This window comes from Capsicum annuum, chromosome 11, assembly GCF_002878395.1.
Source record: "Capsicum annuum cultivar UCD-10X-F1 chromosome 11, UCD10Xv1.1, whole genome shotgun sequence".
Lineage (NCBI taxonomy): Eukaryota > Viridiplantae > Streptophyta > Magnoliopsida > Solanales > Solanaceae > Capsicum > Capsicum annuum.
Window position 1 is genome coordinate 232,739,825 of NC_061121.1, and position 17,377 is coordinate 232,757,201.

At 35.1% G+C, this 17,377-nt stretch overlaps 2 protein-coding genes across 5 annotated transcripts; both read left to right on the forward strand.

The window, feature by feature from the left end:
* Positions 1–4,224: 4,224 nt before the first annotated feature.
* LOC107847529 (elongation factor 1-gamma 2) lies at positions 4,225–8,759 on the forward strand. 3 transcript variants are annotated; one of them, XM_047399946.1, is made up of 8 exons: positions 4,225–4,350; positions 4,446–4,471; positions 6,765–6,914; positions 7,001–7,061; positions 7,149–7,201; positions 7,307–7,408; positions 7,507–7,996; positions 8,139–8,759. In XM_047399946.1, the coding sequence occupies exons 2-8, from the start codon at positions 4,463–4,465 to the stop codon at positions 8,516–8,518; spliced, it is 1,245 nt and encodes a 414-aa protein (XP_047255902.1). In that variant the 5' UTR covers positions 4,225–4,350; positions 4,446–4,462; the 3' UTR covers positions 8,519–8,759. The 3 variants fall into 3 exon arrangements, with proteins under 3 accessions (XP_047255902.1, XP_016547315.1, XP_016547316.1); XM_016691829.2 differs by having other exon boundaries at positions 4,227–4,350; positions 4,440–4,471; XM_016691830.2 differs by lacking the exons at positions 4,225–4,350; positions 4,446–4,471 and having other exon boundaries at positions 6,756–6,914.
* A 1,909-nt stretch (positions 8,760–10,668) lies between these two features.
* On the forward strand, positions 10,669–15,254 carry LOC107847369 (elongation factor 1-alpha). 2 transcript variants are annotated; one of them, XM_016691578.2, is made up of 3 exons: positions 10,669–10,878; positions 13,518–13,992; positions 14,071–15,254. In XM_016691578.2, the coding sequence occupies exons 2-3, from the start codon at positions 13,531–13,533 to the stop codon at positions 14,950–14,952; spliced, it is 1,344 nt and encodes a 447-aa protein (XP_016547064.1). In that variant the 5' UTR covers positions 10,669–10,878; positions 13,518–13,530; the 3' UTR covers positions 14,953–15,254. The 2 variants fall into 2 exon arrangements, with proteins under 2 accessions (XP_016547064.1, XP_016547066.1); XM_016691580.2 differs by having other exon boundaries at positions 10,778–10,878; positions 13,526–13,992.
* The last annotated feature ends 2,123 nt before the right edge of the window (positions 15,255–17,377 follow it).

The window sequence follows — 17,377 nt, forward strand, 5'->3', positions numbered from 1 at the left end:
TTAGATCTTAGTATTGTTGTATGAGGCATTTAAAACTGATAAAAAAATCACCTCTATTGAAAATATTTTATACTATCAGGTAAACTTGACTTGCTATTGCAGGTAATCTAATCTTTTCTTTTTTAACTTTTATGTAAATAATTGGATAAACTTTTTCACTTCATTTCCATTATATGATGATGCTAATAAATTTAGATCTTAGTATTGTTGCTATAATTAATATTTCCGAAAAATATTGTAAGATAGCAAAATGACTTGATGGACCCTTGTACTATGTCCGTTTTGTAATGTGGATGCTTCTACTTACATGTTTGTCATCTGGACCCTTTGTAATACCCCAGGAAATTTTTCGTTGAAATTTTGTGCGTAAACGTGTTGGGTTCTATCTTCTAAAATGAATTATAAATTTTTCGTGTGAAATATCTTAGATTATGACCCACCATTGCGTATAGTATCGAATAAGCTATCCAACGATATATGGATCATCCAAAACGGACACCCGAGCGACGAGTTATGAACATTCCAATCGAACCGTGAATAGTAGTGAACATTAAAACGTGCAGGAAAAGTACTGAGGCTGGCGTATTTTTGCTCCAACTTTAAATGATCATAACTCCTTGTACATAATGATTTGAGTGATCTACTATATATCAACGGAAAGATCTACGAGTCCTCTTTCTAATGAAATTGGTTTCATCCAATTTGTCTATCGGAACAAAAAGCTATGGTCGATCTACTTCAGCCTATCAAAAGTGAATTTTTAGGTCAACTTCAAACTATCATAACTCCTCGTACACAATGACCTGGGTGAGATACTATATATCAACGGAAAGATATGACAGTCCTGTTTCTAATGAAATTGGTTTCATCCAATTTGAATATCGGAGTAAAACGTTATGCTTGATCTACTTCAGACTATCAAAACAGTCCACCAAAGGATAGATTCAAGATTTTTTTTGATTTTTAGGGGCGTTTTGGTCATTCCCCCTTATCCAAAATCCATCCAAACCCTATATTAAAGCCTATTAAAAGCATTATATGTTATATTTCATCAAACTCCCTCAAAAAGAAAACTCTAAGCTCCTACATCCAACTTCAAGAACCTCTAAAGTTCACCATTAATTCTGCAAATTTATTCAAGATTCCAAGTTCCTAGTTCAAGAACTCCAAGAACCATCATTCAAAGGCACGATTAACATCTCAAAAACAAGTATCGATCTAAAGTTCATCATTCAAGGTATGTGGGTTTTTTTCAACAAAAACTCTCTTTCGTTCTTGTGCCCAAAAGTAATTTTCTTTACAAAGACATGATTTTTATTTGATTTTTATGAATTTGAAGCATAAACCCATATCTTATGATGATTATTATGAAATCTTGATGTTTATGATTTTGAAAGATGAATTTACATGTGTGGTGATATAAAGCATGAATCTTGAATGATATTTATCATGATTTTGATATATGGGTCGTGAATCCCCATTGGAAATTGTTTTTTTTTTAGAAAGTGTGTGTTATAAGCACGTTGATGTTGAATATTTGAGATATTTTAAATGATTTGACCTTTTGGTCTTAATGGAGTTGTTTTGAACTCGAGTGTGAAGGAAATCCATAACGTGGTTGATTTTGATAGATGGGAAGCATGATGGCTCCCGATATATATTTATATATTACTGAAATTGTTTTGTTGTGGATTGTCTTTGAAATGATCTGAGCTAAGTCCGGGAGAAATTTTTAGCACCGAGTGGGAGGTATAAAGCCACCTTACTTCCCTAGAACTACGTGCCCCCATAGGAGTGAGCCTGAGGCTGATTTATATAGTGATCACTAGTTTGTGTGGATTTGATATCGATAGTCCTACTCCGATGGCAAGGATAGGACGGCTCTCCCCAACGTAGGTTGTACGTTGGACTCCATGTAGCTCACATGGTTTATGTCGATTATAGAATCTCCCAGTGTGTGTGTGTTTCTTGTGTCTATGGTGAATGATGAAGTGATTTGAAAGTGGAATTGTGAAAGTTATTCTTTTGAAAGATTTAAATGATATTTACATTATGAGAATTGATATTCTTGATGAACTGAAAGTGATTGACAAATTATATGATGACTCACATGTGTTATTGTACTTATTCCATCCTCTCATGATTATGATGATTTTCTTCGGGCTATGTGAGTCTTTCATACATCCTGCATATTTCTTATAAATATTTATGATGATGATGTTTATACAACTGCATACACCCCCATATACTCGGTTCCTTTCCATGGTACTGACCCACATCTTCGGATGTGGGCTGCATTCTCTCGGAATGTAGGTTTAGGTGCTCAGTTCCAGGTTCGACAGTGATTCTTCGGGCGTGTTGTTCTACATCCTCTGTTGTGGTGAGTCCTCATGTTCCGAGGACGTGATGTCTGATGTTGGTTTCACGGAATTGTTTACATTTGATAACTGAGTATGAGTCAATTGGGGCATGTCTTAATGGCTCGCTGGTTTTATTGTTTTCTTAGAGGCTTGTCAGACTAGTATAGATGTTGGGAGTTGACTAATAAGTCGTATTTTGTTATCTTTCTGAAATTCTTTTATTCTTGAATGATGATTACTCTATTGATATTTGAGGGTTATTTATGGAAACCCCGTTGATTTGTGTTGAACTGAATGAAAATGGCTCAAGGGGTTAGCTTGGGGCTACTCGTAGCCTTAAGCACTGTGTGACGCTCTGGGACCTATTTTCCGGGGCGTTACACCCTTGTACCCACTAAAAAATAACATTTTAAACACTTTTTTGCATACGTGGCATTAACTCGATGATGTGGCAAAATGCGTGTAAACACACATTCTTTGGGCGCGTGATAAAATATTTATAACATTTATTTTTTTATTAAATTAAAAGATGGCCCAACCAGCCTTTTATTAACACAAAATAAGCACAATTATCCAAATGGTCCTAGCCCAAACACAATTATCAGTCCATCTCTTTATCATCTTCGCTGTTCGGATTTCACTGCTCTGATGCGGGTCCCCGGCTACCCTTATCGCCCACAGTTGATGAATTCTAGCTCATTGAGCTCCGAATAAGAAAATAAGGTCGCACCTCAAGCAAAGAAGGAACTCAAAACTTCTTTGAGTTCATCGAAGGAACTCAAAAACCCAAACCCAAACACCATGGTCACACCTTTTTTTGTTGAGTTCATGAACGCAAACCCAAACCCAAACACCATGAACGCAAACCCAAACCCTTCTTTGAGTTCATCAAAAACCCAAACACCATGGACGCACCTCAAGCTCATCAAAGCTTCTTTGCCCGAAATTGGACTAAGAGATGCGAAATGGTCTCCTCTATCCCTTTTCTCAATTAAATCGGCTTCAATTTGCTCCACAGTTGCTTGAATTTGAAGATTCCTTTCTGACAATTTGGTTGAAGCATTGTTCACGTCGCCATAGTTATTTTTTGCAATTGAAACATTGTTTTATCTTCATTACCCATTTTCACAGTTGTAACATTGCGAATTTCATCAAAAATTGCACGAATTTGAACGCCCAATTTTGATAGTTCCGCTGCGACTGAACTGGTACCGCCAACGCTCTTTTGAGCAATTGTGATATTAGATTCCTTTGTAATTGAAAATTGAATAGGATTTTGTGATGTATAATCCACTTCACCGCTTGTAATCACTTCAATTTGGTAGAATTATTTTGGGATATAATTTTTTAAAACTCAGCCGTCGGAAGCAATGCTTACAAGCTGCTGCTTAGGTTGGTGGTGATGAAAAAAATTATTTTTTGTAGTATTAAACAATTTATAATCAACTTTATCAATTTATTTAAATTAATAATTTTTTTAATTTTATAAATTTTTCTTCAGTATTTTAAATTTAAAATTATTTTTAAAAATTAAAATGTATAAATTTTATAATATAAAAAAAAAGATGAATTTTATTTTAAATATTTTAAAAAATAACGTTGCAGCTGATGTGGAATTCAACACAATATTTAAAAATGATGTGTCAGCTGATGTGGAGGCGAGTGTGTTACACACACCAAAATAGGATTTAAAATATTATTTTTTAATGGGTGCAAAATAAAAGTATCCATATTACAAAACGGATATAGTACAAGGTTCCATCGAGTCATTTTGCCATTTTCTTTTACAAGGATAGTAAATGTAGGATGATATTCCAAAATTGTCCTTCCAATAAAATAAAATTACAAGAAAAAGCATATTCTTTTTTAGATCTACATATACAGGCAGCCCCAGTACGCGTATTGTATATATAGAGCCCCTCATTGTGAAACCCTAAACCTCTTTTTCTCTCTTCTCTGCTCTGGATCTCACCGCCGCGTTACATTATTGGTAAAATTCTTGAAATTCACATACTTATTCTCTTCATTTCTGATATATAATGATGCTAATTGCTTAATTTTCTTTTTGTTTTGCTTTAGTTTCAGCTGTTGTGCGTGCGGCCATGGCTTTGGTAAGTTGTTGCTTTTTTTTTTTTCATCATCATTCAATTTTTGTTGATGTAAACGTAGATCTGATGCATTATTTATATATAGTGAAAGATTTTTGTGTCTGTGTTGGTGTATTTCATCGTCTCTTTTAGTTGATCGTGTGTTTCTTTTTTAGCTTAATGAGGATATGATCGGAGGTGAATTAGGGTAGAAGAATTGTAGGAACGAGTGTGTTAGTTATCCGTGTTAGTAGCTATAGTTCTAATATTGTTGTATAGTTTGATGTATTGCTTGGTGAGGAGTCTTGTTTATGGTATTTTGTATCTGTGTTGGTGTATTTCATCGTCTTTTTTAGTTGATCGTGTGTTTCCTTTTTAGCTTACTGAGGATATGATCTTAGATAGGAAGGTGTGGAGTAAGTGAATTAGGGTAGAAGGATAGTAGGAACGAGTGTGTTAGTACTAGTGGGAGGAGTTATCCGTGTTAGTAGCTATAGTTCTAATATTGTTGTATCGTTTGATGTATTACTTGGTGAGGGAGTCTTATTTATGGTATTTTTGGATCTGTGTTGGTGTATTTCATCGTCTTTTTTAGTTGATCGTGTGTTTCTTTGATGATCCTCGATAGGAAGGTTTGGAGGAGGCGAATTAGGGTAGAAGGATAGTAAGAACGAGTGTGTTAGTACTAGTGGGAGGAGTTATCCATGTTAGTAGCTATAGTTCTAATATTGTTGTATCGTTTGATGTATTACTTGGTGAGGAGTCTTGTTTGTGGTATTTTTGGGTGTGGTAAATTCTATTGTATCTTGTCCTTTTACTATTCATTCGCTAGGTTGTTTTATCTTGAGTCGGGTTTCTATCAAAAACAGCCTCTCTAACTGCGTACACTTACTATCCCTGGACCCCACCCGGTGGGAATACTTTAGCTTGTTTAAGTAGGTTGGGTGACAGATTGGCCATAGGAGTACTCCGTACTTGTTTGAATATGGGACTACAACCAAAAGAGGATCCCCTCGTTCAACAAAGAAAGTCCTTTTGGATTCACCCAGCTCGGAAATGAAGTCAGCATTCTTCCTACCAGCAGTGCATTCTCAAACTTTTTGAGAGCACCTCACTGCGATTGAATGGCAGATTTCAATGATGAAGAGAAAAGTCTAGTTTTACTGTATGTGTATGTTATTGTTGTTGTTTTTGATGATATAGGAAGGTGTGGAAGAGGCGAATTAGGGTAGAAGGATAGTAAGAACGAGTGTGTTAGTACTAGTGTGTTAGTACTAGTGGGAGGAGTTATCCGTGTTAGTAGCTATAGTTCTAATATTGTTGTATTACTTGGTGAGGAGTCTTGTTTATGGTATTTTTGGGTGTGGTAATTTCTGTTGTATCTTGTCCTTTTACTATTTTATCTTGAGTCGGGTTTCTATCAGAAACAACGTATCTAACTGCGTACACTTACTCTCCCCGGACCCCACCCGGTGGGAATATTCTGTGTATGTTATTGTTGTTGTTTTTGATGATAAATGTTGTTATCTATGTGTATTCTAGAATCATTAAGGGTTCGTTTGGTGTGAGGTATTAGGTGTAATAAGCCTGGGATATAATGCATGATTATTTTATCTTGTGTTTGGTTTGGTTGGAGGTATTCTTTAGTCCCTTGATTATTCCATTTCCGTATACATGTCGGGTTAACTTATCATGGTATTACTTGTTTCCAACTAAATGTTTGGCTCTTAAATGTAAGAGGAGGTTTATTATTTTTTGCTGAATGTTTCCATCTGCATATGTATTGTTAGCTATTTGAATTTGTGTGAGACTTGCAAGTAAGTTGTTTTGATTAGTAGAGATGATCATTGTGTTGGCTGAAAGTGTGAATTCACATATGGAGAATGTTGGAGAAATCTCTTTTCTATTTAGAGAGGTGATGAATCCTGTTGTTTGGAAGTATGGAAGGGAAGAGAATTGGATGGGATAAAGATATCGGAGGGTGCAAATTTATTTATGTTATTAACTGAGAATTGAGATTTTGCAATCCGGAATCGTGTTACAATAGATATTAAATGGGACATTATGCTTCAAGTGTGGTCATCTATTTTGCTCGGACTCTTCAAAAATGTCATTTTGTGTGTCCAATCTTTCAAAAGTACTGTATTTTTGGAGGATCCGACTTGGGTGCGGCAACAGTTTTGAAGAGTCCGGGCAACTTAGGTGGTAATAACAAAATGCTTTAAAAAATAAGTGTAGATGATACCTTCTTCCTTGTGGATTTAATATCTTGACTGATGTACTAGCTTTTAAATTGTCTTCATTATGTATGTTGCAGATTTTACATTCAACAAGTAACAACAAAAATGCCGCAAAGGGACTCATTGCGGCTGAGTACACAGGTGTGAAAGTTGAACTTGCAAAGGATTTCCAGATGGGTGTGTCAAACAAGACACCTGAATTTCTCGAGATGAATCCAATTGGAAAGGTATGTTATTCTAATGAATTCCATTGATTCATTCATGTATTCGAGCCAGATTTTGCTAATTTCCGAGTGTTTTTTTGGTCCTATAGGTTCCTGTGCTTCAAACACCTGATGGACCTGTTTTTGAGAGCAATGCTATTGCACGTTATGGTGAGGCCTTGTCTCATTTTCTTTTATTTGACTTACAATCGTATAACAAAAGTTAATTCTTACATGGACTTTCACTAATTCATGTAGTTACCAAAACGAAGCCTGATAATCTTCTTTTTGGCTCTTCATTGATTGAATATGTAAGTATTCCTAGTTGATTTGCTTTCTTAGTTTTATTCATTTAGAAGCTACATTCATTCGTGAAATTCTTATTCCTCCATTTATGTCTGTTTTTTCCTTGGTAGGCTCAAATTGAACAATGGAATGATTTTTCTGCCACTGAAGTTGATGCAAACATTGCACGTTGGCTGTACCCACGCCTTGGCTATGCCGTATACATTCCTCCAGTATGTACCGTATTATGCATTATTAAAAAAAAACTATTCTGAACCATTATAATAAAAAACAAGTAACTCAACTGAATTTCTTCTTGTTTTGCTAAAAGGCTGAGGAAGCTGCGGTAGCTGCATTAAAGAGAGCTCTTGGTGCTTTGAACACCCATCTCGCATCCAACACATACTTGGTTGGACATTCAATCACATTGGCTGACATTATTATGGTCTGCAACTTGAGCATTGGTTTTGGGGTGATAATGACCAAGAGCTTTACCAAAGAATTCCCACATGTAGAGAGATACTTCTGGACTGTGGTTAATCAGCCAAATTTCTGCAAGATATTGGGTGAGGTTAAACAAGCTGAATCTATCCCAGCTCCGCCATCCAAGAAGCCCGCACCGGCGACAGAAAAGCCCAAGGCTAAGGAGGAGCCAAAGAAAGAGGTTAAGGAAGAACCTAAGCCTGCAGAGGAGGAAGCAGCACCCAAGCCTAAGCCAAAGAATCCTCTTGATCTCTTGCCTCCAAGTCCGATGATTCTGGATGATTGGAAGAGGCTTTACTCCAACACCAAGACCAACTTCCGTGAGGTTGCTGTTAAAGGTATTACTCCCGTTGTTTCAATTTGTTTATTCCTTTTTAGTTTGTGTTAAAAATGTCCAATTACCATTTTGGCAACTCTTTAATCCTAGCTTTATACATGACAATGTTTAAGACCTTACCCCGTGCCATTGTTGTTCTGCAGGTTTCTGGGACATGTATGACCCTGAAGGATATTCTCTCTGGTTTTGCGATTACAAGTACAATGATGAGAACACAGTTTCGTTTGTAACCTTGAACAAGGTTGGTGGTTTTCTGCAAAGGATGGATCTGGTGCGCAAGTATGCTTTTGGTAAGATGTTGATTGTTGGTTCTGAGCCCCCATTCAAGGTGCAAGGCTTGTGGCTTTTCCGTGGAAAGGAAATTCCCAAGTTCGTTATGGATGAAGTCTACGACATGGAGCTCTATGAATGGAAGCAAGTAGACATCAACGATGAAGCCCAGAAGGAACGTGTTAGCCAAATGATTGAAGACCATGAGCCTTTTGAGGGACAGGCTCTGTTGGATGCAAAGTGCTTCAAGTAAACTACCACTGTATTGCGATCAGCAATGTTACCCTTTTCCTGAGATTGTAGTTTACTCTGGTTTTGTCCTCCCAAATTTACTTAGATTCTTGTTTTAAACAATATCTTGGCCTTAGAGAAACTGTTGTCTTTGTCGTACGTTTCCAAGTTGTTGATTTCACATAGTTCATGGGACAGACATCTGTGGTTGAATTATGTTATCCTTTTCAAGTAAAGCAGTTTTGGTAGTTCATTCCGGTGAATCATCTGTTCTCGAAGTTGTCGCTTTCTAACTTAAAATGAAGGCTGATCAACTTATCGTTTGAATTTTGTACCAGTATCTTCTTTGCTATAAAAGTTTTTACCCCACTGGGCATTAGATTATAAGATGTTTAAGGCAGACTCTTTCAATGGGGTGTTGTGGATAACCAGTTTATTACTGCTCAGCTGTGGAGATAGCACATAGATATTTCTCAAGTTTCTTGGATGTAATAGTTGGTAATAGTTTCCTTTTGCTAGAGGCCCCGTGCATCCAACTGTACAAACATATTGGTGTAGTCTCACAAGTTAGGTGTGTACGCAGCCTTACCTCACTAGTACCTTCAAGTTGTTTCCAATGGACGATTGGCCCCAAGTGCATTTGACCGGATACAACCGTATCCGGTGCAAGTGCATTTGACCGGATACAACCGTATCCGGTGCAGCTTCACTAGTGGGATGGGTACGCAACCTTACCTCACCTCTACCTTCACGTTGTTTCCAGTGGATGATTGGGCCCAAGTGCATCTGACCGTGTAGCTTCACTAGTGGGATGTGTACGCAGCCTTACCTCACCTCTACCTTCACGTTGTTTCCAATGGACGATCGGGCCCACGTGCATCCGATTGTGTAGCTTCACTAGTGGGATGTGTACGCAGCCTTAGCTCACCTCTACCTTCACGTTGTTTCCAATGGACGATCGGGCCCAAGTGCATCTGACTATACAACTGTATCCGATGTAGCCTCACAAGTGGATGTTTATGCAGCCTTACCTTCACGTTGTTTCCGGTGGAAGATTGGCCCCAAGTGTAGCTTACTGTACCATCGTATCCGAAGTAGCCTTACAAATGGGATGTGTACGTAGCCTTACCTCACCTCTACTTCACGCTGTTTCCAATGGGCTATCAGCCCCATGTGCATGTGACTGTACAACCATATCCGATGTAGCCTTACAACCATATCCAATGTACCTTAACGTTGTTTCCAATGTACGATTGGGTCAAGTGCACCTGATTGTACAATCATATCTGATGTAGCCTCATAAGTGGTATATGTATGTAGTCTTACCTCACCTCTACCTTCACGTTATTTTCAATGGATGACCGGTCTAAATAACACATATATAGAACAATCACCTCTACTTTCACATTGTTTTCAATGGACGATCGACCTAAGCAACACATATATAAAACCATATGAAAAGGAAATATGGTGGTTAAGAAGTCATGTTGAAATAATGGAGAAAAGAATTGTAGCGAAAACAAGTATTTGGTACAACTTACAAGCATAAAATAAGCAAGTATATTCTTTGGAATCGTTTGGTTTTCAGAAAGTTATTCCAAAAATTATATAGTTCTTAAATAATAATTTTAGAACTAATTTATTCCACACCCTAAATGAGATATATAATATCATATTGGATAAGATATTCAAAATTAAGATAAGAATTGAGATTAAATTTATATTGTATTTTGTTGAAAAGCTAAAATTATAACTTTTACTTCCTTCTTTCACTTTTACTTATCCTATATTTCAAATAATAGATTTTCATTTCACTTAGCACTTTAAATATTAAAAAATACTATCACTTTTTTCTTAATATTTTACTAGTAACATTAATTATTTTTCTCTAAATTATTTTTCAAGACTTGATACTAAATATAAATCAATCGCGAAATGATATAATAATATTCATATTAATACTCTGTATATCAAATAATAAGTAAAGATAAACGAATGAGGTAATTTCAATTTTAATTAATTCCGCTTATCAAATGAACCCAAATGGATTGGAACATCTCATAAAATAATTTCGTAATTAACTAATATCTCAAACGAAATATTAATGAAAAATTAAAATTAAAATTAATCCCACTTATTATATAATCCCCTTACGCCGCCCTATATTAGTTAGGCAATGAAATTATACACTAACTATAAGGACATTTATGTAATTACACATACACAAAATGCCGCACAGCTTGCCCTAGTTGTTACGCTTTCTCCACTATAAAGGGTCCTCTCATAGCTCAAATCAAACCCTAGCTGGTTTGCGTTGTTCATTCTCTATAAGCGGCCAGGGTTTTAGCTAAAGTTTCTCTCTCACTTTTCGTACTCTAAAAGGTTAGATCTATAACAATCTCTCTTCATTTTATATGATATGATGGTGAAATATGCTTATACATATGTGAAAATTAGATGTTTATTTGCCGGTTTGTTATTTTGTTTCTCCTTTTTGTGTGATATGATGTTTAAATCTGGTTATATACATGTGAAAATTGGCTGTTTCTTTGCCGATTTGTTATTTTGTTTCTCCTTTTTGTGTGATATGATGTTTAAATCTGTTTATATATATGTGAAAATTGGCTGTTTCTTTGCCGATTTGTTTTTTTTCTCCTTTTTGTGTGATATCATGCTTAAATCTGTCTATATATATGTGAAAATTTGTTGTTTCCTTGTTGATTTGCTTTTTTTATCCATTTTGTGTGATATGATGCTTAAATCTGTTTATAGATATGTGAAAACAAGGTGATTTGTTATATTTTTGTTTTGTTTCAGATTGTATGTTATATATGTGAAAATCTGATGATAGATCTGTGTTTTCTAAATGGTTTGCGAAAATTAGTTGTTTTGTAGTTTGATTGGCTATTTTTTCTCATCTGTGTGATATGATGCTTGTTGATTTGCTATTTTTTATCCATAGATTTGTGTTTTCGAAGTGATTTGCGAGAATTAGTTGTTTTGTAAGCTGATTTGCTATTTTTATACTTCTCTGTGATATGATGCTTAAATCAGTTTATAGATGTGTGAAAATAATTGTTATATGTTTCTTTCAGATTGTATGTTATATATGCCAAAATCTGGTAATAGGTTTGTGTTTTCCAAGTGATTTCTGAAATTTTTTTTTTTAACCGATTTGCTATTTTGTTCTCCATTTTTGTGTGATATGATGGTTAAGTCTATGGATAGATATGTGAAAATTAGTTTGTATTTGTAGCCTGATTTGTTATATGTTTCTTTCAGATTGTATGCGCTATATATGTGAAAATCTGATAATAAATTTGTGTGTTTTTAAAGTGATTTGCGGAAATTATTTGTTTTGTAAGCTGATTTCCTATATATTTTCTTCAGATTGTACGAGAATGTTATGTGAAAATTGGTTGTTTTTTAAGCTGATTTGCTCTATATTTCTGAAAATCTGGTAGTAGATTTGTGTTTTCTTAATGATTTGCGAAATTAGTTGTTTTTTTAGCTGATTTGCTGTTTTTCGTCTATTTTGTGTGATATGATGCATAATTCTGTTAATAGATATGTGGAAATTGATTGTTTTTAAAGCTGATTTGCGATATGTTTATTTCAGATTGTATGTTATTGATGTCAAAGTCTGATACTACATTTGTGTTTTGTAAGTGATTTGCAAAAATTAGTAGTTTTTCTTAGCTGGTCTGCTATTCTTTCTCCATCTGTGTGATATGATGCTTAAATCTGTTGATAGATAGGTGAAAATTAGGTGTTTTTAAAGCTGATCTGCTCTCTTGTTTCTTTCGGTTTGTATGTTATATAGATTTGAAAATTTGATGATATATTTGTGTTTTCAAGTGTTTTACGAAAATTAGATGTTTTTAAAGCTGATTTGCTATATTTTTCTGCAGTTGGTATGATATCGATGTGGAAGTCTATTAATAGATGTGGAAACTAGGTTGTTTTTACAGATGATTTGTTGTATTTTCTTTTAGATCAGAAATAGATTCTAAAATCTGGTAATAGATCTGTGTTTTATTACTGATATGTGCTGATTTCTGATATTTTTCTTTTAGATTGTATTATATAGATGCTATAATTTGGAAATAGATTTATTAAATATGAAAAATAATCAGTTTTTTGCTGAAAAATACTCTTCTTGGCAATAGATTTGTAATGTGGCAGTGATATGTGAAAATACTGTTTTTTCTAGATGATTTGTTCTATTTTATTTGAGCTTGAATTGTATTATATGCGTAGATCTGGTAATTGATTTGTGTTCTGTCAGTGGTAATTGAATTGTATTATATCCGTAAATCTGCTAATTGATTTGTGTTCTGTCAGTGGTATGTGAAAGTCTGTATTTTTAGGCTATTTGATGTACTTTTTGTTCAAATTGTATGCTATAGATGTTCAAATCTGGTAATAGATTTGTGTTCTTTTCTAGATGATTTGTGTATAGTATGTTGATGATATATGTATTGTGAATATATCATAAAGTTTTCAGTTTAAGGTGTGACAATCTGGTAATAGATCTGTGTTTTGGTCAGTAATATGTGAAAAATTTGTTTTCCACAGAGATCTGTTTGTCCTATGTTATGATTCAAATATTTATAAACTTCAAGTTCAATTTATGACAATTTGTCCATTTTTCTCTTTAATTTGTTGATCTTATGTTTGAATATGTATTGAGTCGCTCTGGTTGTAGATCAGAGTTTTGTCAGTGATACGTGACAATTTGTCGTTTTTCACGTGTTTTGTCCTATGTTGATGATATATGCGTTGACTATTTTTTGGAATTTTCAGTTAATGATGTGACAATCTGCTCAATAGCTGTGTTTTATAAGTGATATGTGAAAATAGGCATGTAGGTCCATAGTGGCTGAATAATGGGTCTCATTAATTAGTAATGACCAGTTTTACTGTCTTTCATGATTCTTTAAGGTTGCATTGAATAGTATCTCTGTCTATCTACTGGGAACTAACTGGTTTGATAACCCTGTTTTGTGTGCTTTATTCAGTTTCTCAGGCGTCATGGGTAAAGAGAAAATTCACATTAGCATTGTTGTCATTGGTCATGTCGACTCTGGAAAGTCGACCACTACTGGTCATTTGATCTACAAGCTTGGTGGTATTGACAAGCGTGTCATCGAAAGATTCGAGAAAGAAGCAGCTGAGATGAACAAGAGGTCCTTCAAGTATGCTTGGGTGCTTGACAAGCTGAAGGCAGAGCGTGAACGTGGTATTACCATTGATATTGCCTTGTGGAAGTTCGAGACCACAAAGTACTACTGCACTGTCATTGATGCCCCTGGACACAGGGATTTTATCAAGAACATGATTACTGGTACCTCCCAGGCTGACTGTGCTGTCCTCATTATTGACTCCACCACTGGTGGTTTTGAAGCTGGTATCTCCAAGGATGGACAGACCCGTGAGCACGCATTGCTTGCTTTCACCCTCGGTGTCAAGCAAATGATTTGCTGCTGTAACAAGGTCTCTTTTACTGTTATCATTTATTCTTGTGAAAGTTGATGTTGCAAGTTGGCTAATTCTGTTGCTTGCCTTCTGCAGATGGATGCTACCACCCCCAAATACTCCAAGGCCAGGTATGATGAAATTGTGAAGGAAGTTTCTTCCTACCTCAAGAAGGTTGGGTACAACCCTGACAAAATCCCCTTTGTCCCCATCTCTGGTTTCGAAGGAGACAACATGATTGAGCGATCAACTAATCTCGACTGGTACAAGGGCCCAACCCTACTTGAGGCTCTTGACCAGATTAATGAGCCCAAGAGGCCCTCAGACAAGCCACTCCGTCTCCCACTTCAGGATGTCTACAAGATTGGTGGTATTGGAACTGTGCCTGTTGGTCGTGTTGAAACCGGTGTCATTAAGCCTGGTATGGTTGTGACTTTTGGTCCTACTGGTCTGACTACTGAAGTTAAATCTGTTGAGATGCACCATGAGGCTCTTCAGGAGGCTCTTCCTGGTGACAATGTCGGTTTCAACGTCAAGAACGTTGCTGTTAAGGATCTCAAGAGAGGTTATGTTGCTTCTAACTCCAAAGATGACCCAGCAAAGGGCGCTGCCAGCTTCACTGCTCAAGTCATCATCATGAACCATCCTGGTCAGATTGGAAACGGATATGCTCCAGTGCTCGATTGCCACACCTCCCACATTGCTGTCAAGTTTGCTGAGATCTTGACCAAGATCGATAGACGTTCTGGTAAGGAACTTGAGAAGGAGCCCAAATTCTTGAAGAATGGTGATGCTGGTATGGTTAAGATGATTCCCACCAAGCCCATGGTTGTTGAAACTTTTGCTGAGTACCCACCATTGGGACGTTTTGCTGTGAGGGACATGCGTCAAACTGTTGCTGTTGGTGTCGTCAAAAATGTTGACAAGAAGGACCCTACTGGTGCCAAAGTCACCAAGGCTGCTCAGAAGAAGAAGTGAGGTGTTTTTGATGAGATTCTGGATTTATGAACTAGTTTTGTTTAATTGCATTAGCTATTTTCGATTTTGTTTTGAACAATTTACCTGCACTAGAAATGTCTCTAGAAGCTTTGTCATGGTTCTCTAGCCTCTTTTGAGGATACTGGAGTTATCGAGCAATTTGGTTTTTATCCAAGTTGCTTGATGGGCAATGACATTAGTACCTCTGGATGCCTTTCTCGTGTCTGTTTTTTATAGCGAATTTCAAGATGATCTGCTGAGACGGTTTTATTATGTGTTTTTGGGATATCTTTTCTCTTCTACATTCTCTGTGTTCTCTTTATGATTCTACAGTTGCTCATTCATCATTGCACCGTAGCTTCCCTATTTTCTGCCATTGCCTTATCCTGAAGAGCAACTAATCTTATTCAAATTGAGCCAGTTCTTTGCTGTCATCTGTGACCTGGTAAATCATGAGCTGCTTGTCTCTGTTTTAACCTTGTGTTCTTAGTGTGTCTGTGGTGGTCTAGTTGTCCTTTGTTTTATTTTAAACATTAGAGGCTGGGAAGTTTTGCTTTGATTTTTTTTTTTTCTGTGTTTGAACAACGTAGGCTGCTACTATAAGGATTGAATTATAGCTTTGTGTGTAGCCTGGTCTTTTTCGGTTCTAGTCTCTCCCTAGGTTTAGTAGTGGTTGCGTGATCTAGTGTTGCTTCAAGAGTTTGTTTGCCTTTGATCTTTTGTGAAACTAGCTTTTTAGTCTTTAATATTTATACTCCTTGAGAGAAAAATTATAGTTTTTGGTACGTTCATTTTGTTGCTGTTTTAAGTTTTCCGATTCTTGTTTCATCTAGTTTTTTCTTTGACTTTTACCATGTACACATTACAGTGCATCCGTTGCTAAAATACATTACCGTTTCAATAATTAGACAACGTTTGTTGAAAGAGCAAGAACTTGAAGCAACAACTATCTTCAATGTTGTTATTGACAAAACATCAGCAGTAATTCCTGAATCTTTTTTCTTGTATTATCCTCAAATTAACCTGACAATTTGAGCAAATTGTTTCGTTCATTGACATCGGTCGTCACTAAATAGCATTTTTGTTTGCGCACCTGATTTAATTGTATGGGATATCGATAACCTTCTACCAATAATAGATATTGGGTACCACTCTATAGGTAACCAAACAACATTTTAATACTCACCAAAATAATTACACAATCAAAACAATTGCCAAACTTACAATTCAGCCTGTTGTGGGGCTTTACCTGCACAGGTTGTTGGTTCTTCAAATAGAAAGCGTGTATCCATTTTATGCACATTTTGTTGAACTTGTTTATATATGACAACATCCCAAGAGGCTTTTAATAAAGATAAATACAATAATTAACTAAAACATGTTTTGAATATGTAGAGATGGAGAATTTATTTAATTAAACCTGACCTTTACCAAAAAAAATTCTTAAAGTCGATCGATATTCATCTACCACCTGTTAATTGCAAAAAAACAATACAATGATAGAGACATCACAATAATATAATTAAAGAATTCTCAAAACGGAAATATCAAAACAATACAACAAAATCTAATATTTACCTAAAAAAATTCTTCCAAGTCGACCGACATTCATTACCACCTGTAAACTACAACAAAATAATATAATCGTGATCACAAAACTTTAATTTTGATGAAAATAATTTCTGAGCGAAAATTTTGACCCTAAAGAATGATTTGAATGAAAAGATGATATATAAACAAACACGTTGAATTCTATTATGTTAATAAAAACAGTCGAGTGGTTGAGGGTTAGAAAATTAAGGATACACCAATCTAGACATGCAACCGAATCAAGTTAATGAGCATCAATTATATTTTTTCAATACGTAAACCGATTTCTTTTCTAGTTTAACGTGCATCTCAATATTAATATTTATAAATGTATTTATTTAATAGAGTCCTATTTAGGAGAGTTCATATATATATATATATATATATTCCTAAAACTTTCCTTAAAAACCTTTCATACGTAATTTTTTTAATATAATTTTTTTAAAATTTTTTTTCCCTTTCCATATATATATATAATTCTTTTTTCCTAAAAATTTTCTTAAAAACCTGTCATACGTATTTTCTTAATATAAAAAAAAATGTTCGTAAAACTTTTCTTAAAAATCTGTTATACGTATTTTCTTAATACAAAAAAAATTGTTCCTAAAACTTTTCTTAAAAAACTGTCATACATAATTTTTTTAATATAAATTTTATTTTTTATTCTTTTCCCTTTCCACACACACATATTGATATATATAAAAAAAAAATTCTAAAAGTTTCCCTAAAAGTCTGGCATACGTATTTTTTTAATATAATTTTTTTTTTCCCTTAATAGAGTTTTCCCTAAAAAGTTATGTAGGACTCCTAACGAAAAAATTAGCACATTATATTT

Bases quoted from the DNA above. Each gene is read 5' to 3' on its own strand.
- LOC107847369 (XM_016691578.2), top strand. From the start codon at position 13,531: ATGGGTAAAGAGAAAATTCACATTAGCATTGTTGTCATTGGTCATGTC. The intron at 13,993-14,070 runs GTCTCTTTTACT...TGCCTTCTGCAG, and splicing joins TGATTTGCTGCTGTAACAAG to ATGGATGCTACCACCCCCAA.
- LOC107847529 (XM_047399946.1), top strand. The intron at 7,202-7,306 runs GTAAGTATTCCT...TTTCCTTGGTAG, and splicing joins GCTCTTCATTGATTGAATAT to GCTCAAATTGAACAATGGAA. The intron at 7,997-8,138 runs GTATTACTCCCG...GTTGTTCTGCAG, and splicing joins CCGTGAGGTTGCTGTTAAAG to GTTTCTGGGACATGTATGAC.